Genomic DNA, 17,249 nt, shown 5'->3' on the forward strand with positions numbered 1-17,249 from the left:
CCAGGGACTGCCAGACTGCTAGAAGCAAAACAAGTGCCCGATTTGCAAGAAGGAGCCGCGCCCCCGGGCCCCCATCCCTGTGGGGCGCCTGCTTCCCCGCCCCCAAAACAGACAGAGGCACTCCTCAGCGGGCCCCCAGACAGCTAATGCCTTTTTGCACCGAAGCTTTTCTAATTACAAAGGGGAACTCCTCTAGCATCTAAACATGTTGACATTTCAAAGTAAAGCTACTGTAACACTCTGAAATGTTTCCCCTGGAATCTAAATACTGAAGAGATTGGATAACCCACCATCATTTGGCTGAAAAAATACAAGAAAATGCTTTTTCTGAACAGGCATAAATTTTTGTGACTCTTTCTGATCCTTGAATTCAGCTTTCCATTCCGCTTGCCCCTTAGGATGTCATCCTAATGTGATAAACATGGATATTTGATAAAAAGTCATCCATTCATCACCTTATTGGAGGAAGAAATGGCAACCCTCTCCAGTATTCTTGCCTGGAGAACCCCACAGACAGAGGAGCCTGGAGGGCTACGGCCCATGGGGTTGAAAAGAGTCAGGCATGACTGAGCACATCACCTTATATATTCTTGCAGGAAAAAAAAAAAATCTGTTCATAAATTGAAATGGATCTTTAAATTTAATTTTCTGTAACCACAAGACTATTATGTTTCCTCTGAATTATTACAATTATTGGTATACAGTTGATTAAAATAAAATATTTGATAATTGTTAAATATAAGACAGTGATGGGAAAGTCAGCGTGTGAGTGGCAGGGACAGTGCCCCAGGCTCATATGTGGGGTTTAATGAGATCCCAGAGCTCACCTTCACCCTCGTTCTGCCACGAGAGGACACAGTGAGAGGACAGCTAGCTGCAAACCTCCTGAATGCTCCCATTTCTGTCACTGCAGCGGCTCGTCTCCTCCGGTGCCCGCCCCGAGTGAGGCCTTCCAGTCTGCACACTGGAGGCGTCAGCCCAAGATGGGGAGTTTTAATCAACTATTCCTTTGATTCTTGCTTCTGAAATGCTTTTTATCCTCCACTGCCTCTCCTGAACTACCCATGAGAGCTTCTTTTTCTCCCCATAGTTATTTTTATGTCTTTATTCTTTTTGTCTGAATTTTAGGGACATTTTCTTTACTTTTTAAAGTAAATTAATTTTGTTTATTTGGCTGCATCGAGTCTCAGCTGCAGTACCTGGGATCTTCGCTGCATTGTGGGAGACTATTGCGGTGCACGGGTTCTCTGGTTGTGGCCTGGGAGCTCAGTAGTTGTGGCAGGTGGGCTGAGTTGAGCTTCCCAGGTTAAAAAAAAAAAAGTGAAGTCGCTCAGTCATGTCCAACTCTTTGGGGCCCCATGGACTAATGTAGCCCACCAGGCTCCTCCATCCATGGGACTCTCCAGGCAAGAATACTAGAGTGAGTTGCCATTTCCTTCTCCAGGGGATCTTCCTGACCCAGGGATCGAACCCAGGTCTCCCGCATTGCATGCAGACGCTTTAACCTCTGAGCCACCATTCTAGTGGTAAAGAACCTGCCTGCCAATGCAGGAGAAGTAAGAGACGTGGCTTCCATTCCTGGGTCGGGTAGATCCCCTGGAGGAGGCCATGGCAGCCCACTCCAGGATTCCTGCCTGGAGAACCCCATGGACAGAGGAGTCTGGTGGGCTACAGTCCATAGAGTCACATAGAGTCGTACACGACTGAGCGACTTAGCAGGCACACACACGTGTGAGATCTTAGTCTCCAGATGAGGGATTGAACCCATGTCCTCTGCGTTCGAGGTGGATTCGTCTTTGTTTTTTTAGTGTGGATTCCCAGGGAAGACCCCCTTTCCTCTTTAAATTTGATTTTCCAAAGCAATGAATCAGTGTTTTGGCTCCGCTGGGAAGTTAAATGTAGCAAGCACATTCTTCTTCACATAGACTTCAAGCTCTCAGCTTATTTATTTCATTGACCGCTCTAGCTTTGTCTTCAGTTTAGTGCTGTGTTTGTGGTTAAAAATTAGAGCTTTAGAATGAAAATTAAAGACACGCGGGTGGTGCTGCTGTTTGCTCTTCGCCCTGGTGCGTTTGACGAGATCAGGCAGCTACTGTGAGGTCCCCTGACTGGGCTTCCCTCTCTTGAAGCATCTCTGTGGTGACCGTGTGGTCCTGAGTGCCCACTTTTCCAGCTGCCCCTGTGGCTGGCACGTGAACGTGGGCCCCCAGCTCGGACGGTCCGGGTGCCCAGGCCCGGGTGTGAGTCAGCTGCCAGACGCTGGATCCAGCACTCGGCTCCTCAGGCTGTGCCCCCAGACACACGCCCAGCAGTGTTACTGCTCCAGCCTGCTCCCACACTGGATGGTTTCCATCAGGTGGTGTGCAGCCCAAGTCAAGATGTGCTCAGCACCACGGGAGGACAGGGTCAGGCGGGCGGGACGCGGAGTCACTGGGGGTTGCCGGAAGCAGCCACGCTTAGAGGGGGGCTGGAGACCACCCCCACAACCCCCAGCAGTGCAAATCCTCCTGCCCCACGGGGCGTGGGGGAGAGAGCAAACCCATCCCACGGCCACTCGTGTGTTCTTACCTTGTCCTGGCCCACGTGCATGCGTGTTAAGATGTTTCAGTCGTGGCCCCAAGGACTGCAGCCCGCCAGGCTCCTCTGTCCATGGGATTCTCCAGGCAAGAATGCTGGAGGGTGTTGTCATGCCCTCCTCCAGGGGATCTTCCCCACCCAGGGATCAAACCTGGGTCTCTTATATTTCCTGCATTTGGCAGGTGGGTTCTTTACCACTAGCGCCACCTGGGAAGCCCTGGTCCACAGTGACTAACAACAGAAGTGGAGATGCTTCGCCATGGGAGGTAGAAGTTAGCAGTGACATCAGCTTTCCTCGCTGCTGATGATCAGGGTGATGATGGTAATATATTCCGGTTTCCTCGCATCATATGAAGTGCTCATCAGGGATTATTGAGGAAGAAACTTTGCATATTTTTCTGGTCACATTGGTCAAAATTCTTTTGGTCTTAGAGTTAAAAAGCAAGACAACTTTCATGTGCTCAGTTATTATCTGATATTATTATTTTGTCAGATTATTGACCTCAAAGGGGAAGAGAGATAGACTTCTCTTGGCAAAATATCTAACACATTCTAAAAACACATTTGAGTGACTGAAATCTCATATATATAGACAAGACTGAGGGAGTAAAACCATAAGTGCTTTTTTTTTTCCTTTTCATAAGTGCTTTTAAAAAGCAAGATGATTGGAAGCAAACTATAATGGTTAAGAACAGAGGCTTTGGATCTCAGTTTCACTCCCAGTTCCATCAGGTGTGTGATTTTGGAAGAAGTCCTGACCCTCTGCTTTGTTAGTCTCATCGTGAGAAGCGTGGAGCTTGTACCTCATGGAGTTGCCGTGGGGACCCAGGGAGGCAGCGTCTAAACTGCTGTTCCTCAGATGTTTTCTGGAACACTGTACAGAAGGTAATCACTTTAGAAACAGTCAGCCTGTAGTAAGGAGGAGAAAAGAGCCACAGCTCCCAGAACCCGGCAGAGCAAATCCGCCTTCTCCGTCCGCAGGCCCGCAGAGTCTGCCCGGGCAGTCTCGCGGGCGGCGCCACGTGGAGTGTCGGAGAGGAAAGCCCAGGTCCCGCCCCTGCTTCCTGGGCAGGGAGAGGCTTTACATCAAGCGGGAAGGTTTCAGTATTATGAGGACTGGGACACTCTTCTGTCTTCAGCAGTGAGAGCCGCCGGTATGAATGAAAGGGCCTGAACTGGTCAGGGTTCTCCAATGAAACAGACCAGCAGGGTGTGCTGCGCTAAGTTGCTGAGTCGTGTCCGACTCTTTGTGACCCCGTGGACTTTAGCCCGCTGGGCTCCTCTGTCCATGGGATTCTCCAGACAAGGATAATGGAGGGGGTTGCCATGCCCTCCTCCAGGGGATCTTCCCACCTCAGAGATCAAACCCATGTCTCTTAGACAGACAGAGCGGCTCAGTGACAAAGGAAAGACGTTTATTCTAAGGACCTGGCTCACACGCAGGTCTGAGATGTGCCTCAGCTGTGTCGCCACTTCCCTCTGACCTGCCGATCAGGCCTGGAGGGACCCAGCCTGTGCTGGGGGGTGGAGGGGGGTCAGAGCAGCCGGCCCTGCTCCCCAGGCCTGAGAAGCAGTCCCGCTTTATTCTGGTGGCCTTCTTAAATGGAGGCAGAGAGGAAGGAACGCGATGGTTAGTGTTCTCTCTGAACTGTGGTGGACAGAGTTCCGGTCCTCAAAGGTCGGGAGAAGACCTTGACGTTCTACTCGGATTCAGTTGTCATTTGGACAAGATGGCCACAGGCCACATGTGTTACTGCCCGAGCTGCATCCACGGCTTGGCACAGAGCATTTCAGAGTCAGGAAAAGGGTCCAGCCTCGGTTTGCTGACCACACTGGACTGACTCGCAAAGCAATATTGAGGACAATTGAGTCTCTATTTAAGATAAGTGCGAATTTTCTACAGGTGCAGAGAAAGGTATAAGTAGTGTGTTAAAATGTCCATAAAATAATCCAGTGGGCTCTTCACTATCGGGGATTGGCTTATATTTCAAGTCTAATTACTACGACTGTTTAAACACTCAATGGCTATTTTGATCTGGTTCTCCAGCTGTTCTGGCTGGCCCCACAAAGGAATGCTCTGGCTTCGGAGGCTGTTCAGTTGGCTAGAGCTGCTGTGAGGAAGGCCGTGACTGGGCAGCTGAAATAACAGAAACTTCGCTCCTCTCAGTTCTAGAGGCTGGAAGCCTGAGATCAAGGTGTCGGCAGAGTGGTTTCTTCCAAGACATGTCTCCCAGCCTTGCAGATGGCTGGCATCTCCCCGTGTCCCAGGCTGTGTCCCTCTGGGTGCTCTGGGCCCTGGTCTCTCCTGATACGTGACTTGGGCAGCCGCGTGGCCTCATTTGATGTAATCGCCTCTGTGAAGGCCATGTGTCCCCTTTGGTCACCTTCTAAGGCGCCAGCGACTAGAGCTTCATTCTCTGAGGGAGCGTGATTCAGCCCACAACAGTTCGTGTTTATCAGTGATGTTAGCATAGGTGGAATCATAGTCTATGTTTCCTTCTGAAACTTTTTACTTTTTGAGATTTATTCCTGTCAATTATGTAGTTATATTCCATTCTTTTTGAGTGTTATGTAGTATTTCACGGTATGAAAAATATCAGCTTATTTTTCCCTTCCCTTATCAAGAAGACAAGTTAGATGACTTCTATATTTTTGTTCTTTAAAGCGGGGCTTGATGTCTCATGAACATATGCTAGAATTTTTGTCCCTAGTCTAGATACATAACAGCGAAATTGTTGACCACAAGATATGTGCATTTTCAGATTAACTGGTATTGAGATGTCCTCTCCACAGTGGTTCATTCATTTATTCCCCCTCTGACAGACTGTCAGACCTCCTGTTTCTCAAAATATTCACCAGCTGCTATTGGATACAGTTTTCTACCCTCCTGCTGTTTGTAGGAGCAAAGAAATTCTAGTTCTAGATATATACCCAGGGACTCACACACACACATGCATGCGTGTTTGTGTACGTGCCTGATCATGCATGTACACACGCGTTCACAGCAGCACTGCTCACAGTTCCCAATAGCTGGCAGCAGCCGGAGTGTCCGTCCACAGAGGAATGGATAAGCAGACTGCAGGTGTACAAACGATGCAATCAGGTCCTGACACACGCTGCAATGTGGACAAAGCCACACAAAAAGCCACACACGGTCCTGTCAACCTTAGAGCAAAGAGCAATTCTGTGTGAGCAAAAATGAGTTTGTTTGGGGAGAGCAGAGGAACTGCCGTCGGAGACAAGCGGGCCGTATTTTAGGGGGAAACAGGTGAGGGTCATTTTGAACCAGTTTATTGGAGGAGAGCTGGAGTTTCTCACCGGCTGCAAGCCCTGCCACCGTCCTTCTTTTCTTAAAGCCAGAGGTGACATCCCCGGGTGAAAAGTGTCCTCCGTCATTAAAATTAAGTCTCAACCCCTGTCTCCCCGCTGGTGACGCAAGGCGGGAGCGAGGGAGAGCGCCCCCTGCAGGGCCCCACGTGAAGTGAGCCTTGCTTTCTGCGTTTCTGCAGTTTGACTCCCCTGATGAGAAGCTTCCAGAGGGGACATCCACAGAGACAGGGCGTAGACTGCATTGCCAGGACCCGGGCCAGGCTGGGGCTGGGGGAGAGCGGGGAGTGACTGCCTAAGGTGTATGGGGTTTTCTTTCAAAGCGATGAACGTGTTTTGCAATTGGATAGTGGTGATGGTTACAGAACACTGTGCGTGCTAAATTGGTCAGTCGCGCCAGACTCGTGTGACCCCATGGACTGCTGCCCACCAGGCTCCGCTGTCCGTGGGACTTTCCCGGCAAGCACACCGGAGGGGGTTGCCATGCCCTCCTCCAGGGGGTCTTCCTGACCCTGGGATTGCAGGCGGATTCTTTACCGCTGGGTCGCCCTACACAACACCATGGGTGCACCAAATACCGCCGAATTAGACATTCTAAATGCTTAATCCCCTGTTATGTGCACCCTCCCAGTGGGGGTCCCGCCCCTGGCCCCCCTCTTTTAGACCCTGGGGGTTCTCCGCTCCCTCCTTCCTCCTCACAGTTCATTTATTCACTGAGCCGCCTTTCTGTCTCCCCCTGCCCTCTGAGCGCTCGGGGTGAGACAGCCCTCAGGCGCCTTTATCTGCCGCTCCGTTGGGGTAGATGTGCTCTGAGCAGCTCTCCTCCCAGTTATCACGGCCCGGCCCGGCCCCGGGGCGGAGGAGAAGGAGCGCTGACCCGCTAGGAGGGGCGCCCGTTCGGAACAGGCGCGGCCTCCCCTGGGACCCGCCACACAGGCCTTGGCGCGTTTTATCTGGAAAGGACACGGGGCGCAGCCCCGAAACCAGCAAGCGGCTGCGGAGGGCGGGCTCCTCCGCTGACGGCTGAGGCCGGGACACCCCCGTGACCCGCTGCGCTCTGCCTGGTCGCTCAGTCCTGTCCGGCGCCGTGCGACCCCCTGGACCGCAGCCCGCCGGGCTCCTCCGTCCATGGGACTCTCCAGGCAAGGATACTGGAGCGGGTTGCCATGCCCTCCTCCAGGGATCTTCCCGACCCAGGGATCCAACCTGGGTTTCCTGGATTTCAGGCGGATTCTTTACTGTGTGACCGCACCAGGGAAGCATCAACCCATTGGAGTCCATAAAAAGCCAGACAGTCCACGGACCTCTGGAGCTTTGGGTCCTAAGGAGGGTCTGGAAAGGGGAGGCTGTGGAGAACAAGCCCGCCTTCCTCCAGTCGGTCCCGCGTGAAGGCAGCGCCTTACCCCCGGGGCGCATCAGCGAGGCCCCAGGAGCGGGCTGTCCGGCCGCGCGCCTCCGGGGCGGGGGGCGGGGGGCGGGCTCGCCCGGGCTGCGTCCTCGGCTGCCCCCTGGCGGACGATGCGGGTTGGGCGGGGAAGCCGCCGCGATGACCGCGGGCCGCGGGCCGGAGGGCCGACTGACCGACCGTCTGCAGCCGCCCTGCCGCAGGGCCGTGGGAGGCGGGGGTGGGCGTCCACGCCGCCACCATCCGAAGACGTTCATGACTCAGTACGGCAGAGGGTCTGCTGGATAAGCCCGACAGCGTCAGGGCGCTGTTTTGGTCATCTCTAAATGCTTCCGAACGGCAGCCCCTTGCATTGATCTCTGGCCTCTGTATGAGGAGGCGGCCCCGGGCGGCGTCCAGTGTGGTCTTCGGGTCAAGCCGGACAGTCCTGGGAGCCAGCGTCTCTGCCGCCCTCTGCCGTCTCTGCCCTGCGCTCTCACCCTCGCGAGCTGGCAGGTGGAGTGAAGGGCCCTTGAAAGCGAAAGAAAGTGAAGTTGCTCAGTCCTCTGACTCTCTGCGACCCCATGCACTGTAGCCCACCAGGCTCCTCCGTCCATGGGATTCTCCAGGCAAGAGGACTGGAGTGGGTTGCCATTTCCTCCTCCAGGGGGTCTTCCGACCCAGGGATTGAACCCAGACCTCCAGCATTGCAGGCAGACGCTTTACCCTCTGAGCCACCTGGGGAATCCTAAACTCCAGTCAAGCCCCTGGAGGTCGGCTCCTGGGGGTCACAGACGCACAGACCAGTGCTCTCAGAGCACCGTGGGGGTCACAGGCACACAGGCCGGTGCTCTCCGGGCAGCGTGGGGGTCCCAGGCGCACAGGCTGGTGCTCTCAGGGCAGCGTGGGGGTCCCAGACGCACAGGCCGGTGCTCTCCGGGCAAGCGTGGGGGTCCCAGGCGCACAGGCCGGTGCTCTCAGGGCAGCGTGGGGGTCCCAGGCGCACAGGCCGGTGCTCTCAGGGCAGCGTGGGGGTCCCAGGCGCACAGGCCGGTGCTCTCAGGGCAGCGTGGGGGTCCCAGGCGCACAGGCCGGTGCTCTCAGGGCAGCGTGGGGGTCCCAGGCGCACAGGCCGGTGCTCTCCGGGCAGAGTGGGGGTCCCAGGCGCACAGGCCGGTGCTCTCAGGGCAGCGTGGGGGTCCCAGGCGCACAGGCCGGTGCTCTCAGGGCAGCGTGGGGGTCCCAGGCGCACAGGCCGGTGCTCTCCGGGCAAGCGTGGGGGTCCCAGGCGCACAGGCCGGTGCTCTCCGGGCAAGCGTGGGGGTCCCAGGCGCACAGGCCGGTGCTCTCAGGGCAGCGTGGGGGTCCCAGGCGCACAGGCCGGTGCTCTCCGGGCAAGCGTGGGGGTCCCAGGCGCACAGGCCGGTGCTCTCCGGGCAGCGTGGGGGTCCCAGGCGCACAGGCCGGTGCTCTCCGGGCAAGCGTGGGGGTCCCAGGCGCACAGGCCGGTGCTCTCCGGGCAGCGTGGGGGTCCCAGGCGCACAGGCCGGTGCTCTCCGGGCAAGCGTGGGGGTCCCAGGCGCACAGGCCGGTGCTCTCCGGGCAGCGTGGGGGTCCCAGGCGCACAGGCCGGTGCTCTCAGGGCAGCGTGGGGGTCCCAGGCGCACAGGCCGGTGCTCTCCGGGCAGCGTGGGGGTCCCAGGCGCACAGGCCGGTGCTCTCCGGGCAGCGTGGGGGTCCCAGGCGCACAGGCCGGTGCTCTCCGGGCAAGCGTGGGGGTCCCAGGCGCACAGGCCGGTGCTCTCAGGGCAGCGTGGGGGTCCCAGGCGCACAGGCCGGTGCTCTCCGGGCAGCGTGGGGGTCCCAGGCGCACAGGCCGGTGCTCTCAGGGCAGCGTGGGGGTCCCAGGCGCACAGGCCGGTGCTCTCAGGGCAGCGTGGGGGTCCCAGGCGCACAGGCCGGTGCTCTCCGGGCAGAGTGGGGGTCCCAGGCGCACAGGCCGGTGCTCTCCGGGCAGAGTGGGGGTCCCAGGCGCACAGGCCGGTGCTCTCCGGGCAAGCGTGGGGGTCCCAGGCGCACAGGCCGGTGCTCTCAGGGCAGCGTGGGGGTCCCAGGCGCACAGGCCGGTGCTCTCCGGGCAGAGTGGGGGTCCCAGGCGCACAGGCCGGTGCTCTCCGGGCAGAGTGGGGGTCCCAGACGCACAGGCCGGTGCTCTCCGAGCAGCGTGGGGGTCCCAGGCACACAGGCCGGTGCTCTCAGGGCAGCGTGGGGGTCCCAGGCGCACAGGCCGGTGCTCTCCGGGCAGAGTGGGGGTCCCAGGCGCACAGGCCGGTGCTCTCCGGGCAGCGTGGGGGTCCCAGACGCACAGGCCGGTGCTCTCCGAGCAGCGTGGGGGTCCCAGGCACACAGGCCGGTGCTCTCAGGGCAGCGTGGGCTGTCTTGGGGCTCCTCTTTACTGCAGCGCCGGAGGGACCCTTCCTCTTCCTGCATCATCCCCAAGCTCAACTCTGCTTGAGGCTCCTGCATGCCAGACATCTGACACATACAGCTTGTTTCTCTGGGCTCCCCGAGACCACCTCAGCTCGACTTTGCATACTCAGAAACCCAGGCACAGTGGTTGAGTGCCTTGCCCAGCGCCTGGTGCCTGGAAGCGCACTCTGGCCCGCTGTCCCACAGCCTAGGCGCCCGCCCCTGGCGGCTGCTTCTCCTGGAAGATCAACAGTGCCGGCTGGGGAGGGGCCAGGCAGGAGCGGGAGCCCCAGCTTTCTCTGAGACCGGCAGCCATCACTTCTGTGCACATCAGTGAATTCGGGACACCAGTGACCCTCCAGGCACACCCTGGCTTTCCAAGAGTCAACCCCGTGCACTAATTTCATTTGGGAATTAAGAGCATATTCAATCAACTGCCTGCCGAAGTTCGGCATCTAAGGACTGTGCACCGAGCCTTCCAGGAAACAGGGACTCTGGGAATGAGGCCGACCTTCTTACATTATGAAACTGGACTGTCAGCTTGCATACTTAAAGCCGGATGTTGAGAAGACCCGCAAGCATCGAGGGAAGCTTCGCCATCCAGACCGGAAATCCCAACACTGAACACAGTGTGTGTCCCGTGACACACGGCTGCTCTCTGGGCCTTTATGAAGGTTGTCAAGCCGTAGTCTTCCCCAAATGGTCATTGATCCTTGGCTTAGAAAACTCTGGTATTTTATTTCAAATCCACAAAGCACAAAAATAATTGCTTGCCCAGGTTTGTCTGACCAGTTTCCCCTTCACGAAACGCAGCTGGAGTTCAGTCTGCTCGGACGAGGGGTCTTGCACCGTCTCTCCTCTGGCTTGTTCTCCATGGTGGGCTAGCGTGATGGTCTTGAAATCACTCAGACACACTGGGATGAGAGCGCGGCGGCGGGGACGTGACGGGATGGGCTGGGGAGGAGGGAGGAGTGGAGAGGGGCCAACTCAGAAGCAGGACTTCCTGCCAGGCCAGACGGAGCGGCCTGTCCGCCCCCTGCCCTCCCTGGCTCCTCCGCACCTGCCCCCGGCTCTCCTGCTCCGGTGGAGGTGGGATGGGGAGGGCGCCCTGCGCTGTCCAGCACCCCCAGGACAGGGCCAGAGTAGGAGGACCGGGGCTTCACTCTGCAGTTGGAAAAGCCCCAGCCCCACATGCCCGCCTTTGGGTCTGGCTGCCCGCGGAGCGGGGGGACCGGCTGGGGGGCAGTGGAGGGAGAGCAGGGGACGACGGGGCTGGTGTGTCTGCAGAATGACGAGCGTTGTCACTTCATCCCCAAGTCTTTTTCAGGGAGAGTCCCAGACATTGCCTGGTCCGTGTGTACAGCCCCCAGGTTCCCAGATGGCCGGGTCAGGAGACTCTGCACGGTGAACCCCGCATGAGAAGGTGCTCCTTTGGGGGCTGGCTGTGGGTTGAGAAAGGTAGTGGGTGAACGCAAGGTGTTGTGGGGTTTGGGGGGCCCCCATTTGTTGTTATTAGGCATTTATTTGTAAACGCACCACTTAGGTGTCATTAGGCCTCCTTTTCAAGTTGCAGAAACCCGCTCAGACTAACTGAAGTTAAAACTGGCAGTTTATCTCCTCCTGTCATTGAAAAGAGATGGCTTCTGGCAGCTTTGAATCCAACGGTCCTGAAACTGTCAGCAGGACGCTGACTCTGTCTCCCTCTTTGATCCCAGGCCCATTTCCGGGCCAACAAACTCCGGAGCATCTGCGGAGTGGCCCCATGGCTCCCCGGCCTGGACAGGCCTTCCCTGGCCTGGGTTCCGTGCCGGGCACTGCACCAGGCGAATGACGGGGCCTGAGGCACGCCCCTGCCCGTGGTGGGGGATTGCAGTGGTGGGGTCACTTTCACCAGCCTGCGTGGAATCTGCTTCCCACGGGAGGAAAGGGGACATTTGCCGAGGAGGGAGGAACCAGGGGGAGAAAGACCACAGGCGTTTGCCCCTTATGCCCTGTGCGGCGAAGGCCAGGGTAGGAGCTGCAGAAATAAGCAGTAGATCACGTAGAAGGAAGCGTGTTCCTGCTGTTCCACATTCACCGTCCAGCTGGGGGTCGGAGAGCAAGGACAGACGGACGCGGAGCGGGGCTCGCGGCCATGGCCACACCTGGAGGCGATACAGGCGCTGATGGGCTGGGGTTCCGTCCCCAGAGGCTCTGAGTCACCGGATCTGGGAGTTTGTAAAACTCCATCCACCATGGAGAGGCAGGGACGTAAGGGAACTGGAGACCTAGCCGGTACCCGCCCTGTCACCGGTGTGAAGACTCAGCGGCGGTGCAGTTGAACTTGCGGCGCTGGTGACCGGGAATTCTCTCGAGGTGTGGCCCCCATGGGCCCCCCTTCCTACAGCCTGTTAGGCAGGATGGGGGCCAAAGTCGTGGAGAAGGGGAGTTCGGCCTCTCTGTCTTCTGAGCCTTGAGCTACAGTTATTAGTCAAGGGTGAAAGAGACAAGTTTGCCCACTTTCTCCAGCTCATGTTTTAGTGGATTTGAGCCTCGGAACAGAGAACAGAGGCAAAATGAGGAATACATTGGAAAATGACAAGTGTGCCCCCAGGATGCTGTGTGCAGAAGCAGGCAGAGCTGTGATTTCTATTCTCGAGACCCTCAAGTCATGGTGCTAAGTAAAATCTTCAGGTTATGGTAGTTTCGAGTCTAGACAAGGGGAGGCAGGGAGCTGTGTGCGTCTCCAGGCCGAACCCCTATGGCCGAACGTGATTGGAATTTATTTAGGTGTCCGTTAGGCTATTTACAGATTAGAAGTCTTGCCTGCTGCGGCTGAATGAGCACCGTCTCTGGGACGGAGGGCCTCAAGGTCACCCTAAGACGCTGGCCGGCCCCCAGTGATAACCACAGCTCCTTAGCCGAAGGCTGTGTGTCTGGAGATTAACGAGTGACTTTTTTTTTTTCGGTTACATTTTGAGGTTGGGGATGGGACATCACTTCCTTTGGCTGAATGTAAAAGTTGCACAAAAGTTTGCAAGTTCCCTTCTTTGGGTGTTTATACTGACGGGCTTTCTGAGAGCTAGTGACACTCCTCAAGTTATTGACAACCATGTGGAGATTCATGTTCAGAAACAAAAAGCCGCCAGCCTTGGTGAGTGTCTGTGTAGCTGTCCACCCTGAGCAGCGACCGTCAGGACGTCCTGTGACTTAAAGGACTTTTCTCCACTCTCTGCCCCCACAGGACAAGGGTGACCCGCCCTCGCTCGAGACGAAGACAGCTGTGTCGGCCGAGGTAAGTGATACCAGCTCGGCTTGTTTTTCTCCACGCGAATATCACTTACATTTAAAAAAAAAGTTCAGCGTGAAGTCTTTTTCGCTTTGGGGGTTGTTTTACGCTGCCCAAAGGCCAGCAGAGACAGTGGTGTGCTTGGAAGAGCGGAAGCCGCCCCCGCCGCCCCGCAGTACGATTTGAATTCTCCGATGTTGCCCAGAGTTGTGTAATAACGTCTTCATACAGCAGGGGTCTGTCTTGCGCGTCACCCTGGGAATGTCACCCAGCTTTCCAGGAAGACAGTTTCATTCTGAATCCGAAGCCACTGGGGAGGTGATGCGTGTGGCTTCATGCACAGCACTTCTTTGAAATCTTTCTGTGCCTTCACAACGAGCAAATGAGACATCAGAGCTGGGCAGGGCTGCGACGCCGGGCGGCCAGTGCTGTCCACCCGGGGACCAGTGGGCTGGCGGCCGGCCAGCTTCAGGATTCTACTGTGTGCGGAGTTCAGGGTCCGCTGGAAGCTTTTCTAGGAATCTGGCCTAAAATGAATCGTTTTGGATGGAGGTAGATTTCTTGTAATATTTTGAGCAGCTGTCTGGTTGAAATACTGACATTAGGGATAAGGGATGTTATAAGATGGACTTATGGGTGTTTTGTGTCTCCCAGCAATAATAACACAACCTGTGCCCGCGGAACAGGGGCAGCCTTCATTGTCCAGCCTATAGATTCTCCACGGGCTTGGCAGGTACGACAGCCCGATCCCTGTGGGTTCTATACAGGTCACAGAAGCCTGGGTGCGGGTCAGGCTTATTTAATTTACATGAATGCATCAAACCACGTCCTGTTCATACTAGACAGAACTGCTCCTGGTTGTCGGCACGTTGGACTCTAAGAGTCCTGCTTCCCTGGCACTGTCCAGGTGGGGGGCCACCAGAACCCATGCAGTTGGGGAGCTGCTCTGAGAAGTGATGGCTTCTCGGTGACTCACTGTGGGCCTGGGGCCCAGGGCCCTGCGGAGCCCCTGTGTTCCAGGGTCTGTAATCTTGGAGCAGAGGAAGCTGGGGCCAAGAGTGGCCAGTCCTGCATTTGGTTGCTGACATAAACAATGCTTATCACTGAATACCAGAGTGTTACTTTTCATACATTTGGGGGTTTCCTCTCTGAGTCTCATTGTATTTTTATTAACAGCCCAATCTGAAGAATTTGGTTGGAAAAAAAGTCCTCAATACCATCATCTTGTATGAATTAGATTTCCTTATTAGACATAAAAATTGTGTCAGTAGAATGAAAAGTGAATGATCAATGATCTCTGGCTATATAAAATCTCAAGATGGTCCTAATTATTTCAGCCTGGTGACTAGGCAGATGTCTATACCATTTTGAACTGCATCCTAATGTCAGTAAACTCAGAAAATGAGATATGTTGTAGTAGCAGGAAATTGGCCTTTCATACTTTCTTCATAACCTTTTCTCAGTCCATTTTATAATCTGTTCAAGAAAAGAATTCCCTGGGGGCTCAGATGGTAAAGAATCCGCCGGCCATGTGGAAAACCCAGCTTTGATCCCCGGGTCAGGAAGATCCTTTGGAGAAGGGAACAGCCACCCACTCCGGTATTCTTGTCTGGAGGGAGAATCCCATGGACAGAGGAGCCTGGCAGGCTACAGTCCAGGAGGTCACAGAGAGTCAGACATGACTGAGCAACTTTCACTTTTCACTTTCAGCTGATGATTCTTAGCAAAACTTTTATTCAGCTTTATAAGGAAGCCCAGGGATTCATGGGAAAGTGCTTGTCTGCTGGAAAATCGAGCTCATTGTTCACACTATCACGCTCCACGTTTAGACCAGCCACACTAAACAGCAGTGGTTCTTCTCGGTCGTGGCAATGAACAGAGGCAAAGAAAAGGAGCCTGGTGGGTCACAGACGGGGTCCTGGGGTGGGGGGGGTGCAGGGCCCTTTGTTAGCCGTTCCCTCAGCAGTCAGTGGTGGGGTGGGGGGGTGCAGGGCCCTTTGTGAGCCGTTCCCTCAGCAGTCGGTGGCCAGGCCCACGAGGTGTGACCTGCAAGAGCCACAGACAGGGCCCAAACGCTCTTCAAGGAGGCTGCTTCTATCAGGCCTGGATCTCCTCCAAAGCCGAGGCGCCCGGGGGCCCAGGAGGGGCTTTCTGGGTGGCCAGGGCCCCTCTGGGGTTCTTGGCCCCTGAGTGGGTGAGAACAGTTGGCTGTGTTTTCAGATCCACCCTGGGTATGATGAGCAGGAATTCCTTCTTATATTGAGGACTGTTGTTTAGTCACTAAGTCATATTCAGTTGCAACCCCATGGACTGTAGCCCGCTAGCCTCCCCTGTCCATGAAATTCTCCAGGCGAGAATACTGGAGTGGGTTGCCATTCCCTTCTCCAGGGGATCTTCCCAGGGATCATACCCACGTCTCCTGTGGGTTCTTCACCACTGTGCCACCCGGAAAGCCCCATTGAGGACAGAACCCGCAAATCAGTGCTCACACAGCATCCCCTGGGCGCACCCCGAGAGTATGGATAAAGTCCCGGGACAGCCGTGAGTGACGAGTCTGCCTTTCCCCTTCTCTCCCCCTCTCTTTCCACGTGTACTTTTGATAAGACTTTTCAAAGCTCTATGTTAGATTGCTACCCCAACTGGGAGCATTGTGGGGGCTCCTGTTTCAAACCCTAAGGCAGACTTAGCTGTCGGGCAGTGAGCAGGTGCCGCTCCTGACTTTGACAGGAAGCCTGATATTTTACCAGCCGGGTCAGAGAGGTGCTAATGGGCACAGAGCCGCCCGTCCTTAGCCTGTTTCACCTGATAAACCTACTCGCGGCCTCCAGCTCCACGGCTGATTGAATTTCCCCTTTTTCTATTATGGTTTCACTCCTCACTTGATTTTATAGGAAGCTCTTTATTGCTTTAGTTTTGGCCGAGCTGGGTCTTCGTGACTGCTCACTCGTTTCTCTAGTTACCACGAGGGGGACTGCTCTCCAGCTGCGGGGCACGGGCTTCTCTGGTCGGGGAGCAGGGCCCTGAGGTGTGTGTGACTCCTGGGTTCTAGGTGTGACTCCCGGGTTCTAGGTGTGACTCCCGGGTTCTAGGTGTGCCGGCCTCCTGGGTTCTAGGTGTGACTCCCGGGTTCTAGGTGTGCCGGCCTCCTGGGTTCTAGGTGTGACTCCCGGGTTCTAGGTGTGCAGGCCTCGGTGGTTGGGGCTCTAGAGCTAGGGCTTAGTTGTCAGAAGACATGTGGAATCTTCTTGGACCAGGAACTGAACCCGTGTCTCCTGCATTGGCAGGATGATTCTAAGAAGCAATTTAAAAAGAAGACATAGGAGGTAAAAATTCTAAAGAGGGGAGAGAATTCTTTGGGCCAGCACTCACCCTTCACGGGACAGAAGGGTGGCTTGTTTAGAGCGGCTTCTGCGCCCTACAGGGCTGTCTGGGTTCCTTCCCTGGTCTCCCCTCCTGTTTTTTTCATTGCTTTGGAATGGACTGAATGCCCTTTTCAGACAGTGGCATTGTTCAGTGAGCCCCTGATTCCGAGGAACTTTACAAATAAAGAGACCTGACTGCTCCCTCGGGGCCCTGCTCTTGCGGCCGAGGAGCAAGGCCTTCCCGGGGGTCACCGGGCAGGACTTGAGACTGGGCGGCGTCGTGGGGGGCGTGGGGAGAGGAGGCAGACGGTGGATGGCAAGGCCAGGCGGGCCAGCACAGACCGCGGCCCGCGCCCCTCCTCCACCGGCAGGACATCACGGGGCGTGGGTGTCGTCTACTTTGTGTTGATTCCTAATAATTTGAGAGACAATCCATTCTTTTGTCAGATACCTCCACATTACGTGAATTAAATAAGGGGATGACTCACACTTAATCCTCTCAAAAGGAACTTTTCAAAGCGCTGCGGTGTGCGGGAACACTGGTCTGCATTAACCCGTCGCTCTTTTCCGGAGTTCGCGGCGACCGAGAGAGGCCGTGTGACAGGCGGCCCCCAGCGGAGTCACGAAACCCGCTCTCGGGTTTGAAGCAGGGGCCCGAACTGGCTTCTCCTCTCTGTCGCGCCCTGTATGACTGTGCTTGGATCTGCTCATCCAGGACCAGAAGGATCCCCCTGAGGGTTTGAAGCCTTGGAATAAGGGTGATTTTTTTTTTTCTCTTTGACTGTCTTTTTCATCAATCTTTCCTTGCCTCCGCCTTGAATCCTGAGGCCCTTGGTAAAGTATTCACAGAAGTACTTTGCAT

General features: G+C 55.9%; 1 protein-coding gene across 3 annotated transcripts in view; it reads left to right on the top strand.

The window, feature by feature from the left end:
• RPS6KA2 (ribosomal protein S6 kinase A2) overlaps nucleotides 1–17,249 on the top strand; it is a 332,908-nt gene that overhangs the window by 39,340 nt on the left and 276,319 nt on the right. The window contains exons 1-2 of one of the 3 annotated variants that reach the window (XM_070461615.1): nucleotides 12,805–12,890; nucleotides 12,981–13,031. The exons of 1 other annotated variant lie outside the window; for it this stretch is intronic. In XM_070461615.1, coding sequence (XP_070317716.1) covers nucleotides 12,849–12,890; nucleotides 12,981–13,031 — 93 coding nt within the window. In that variant the 5' untranslated portion in view covers nucleotides 12,805–12,848. Of the gene's footprint in view, nucleotides 1–12,804; nucleotides 12,891–12,980; nucleotides 13,032–17,249 lie in introns of those variants that run through there. One more of the 3 variants, XM_020885936.2, reaches the window with a different exon arrangement.

This window comes from Odocoileus virginianus, chromosome 34 (genome assembly GCF_023699985.2).
Source record: "Odocoileus virginianus isolate 20LAN1187 ecotype Illinois chromosome 34, Ovbor_1.2, whole genome shotgun sequence".
Taxonomy (NCBI): domain Eukaryota; kingdom Metazoa; phylum Chordata; class Mammalia; order Artiodactyla; family Cervidae; genus Odocoileus; species Odocoileus virginianus.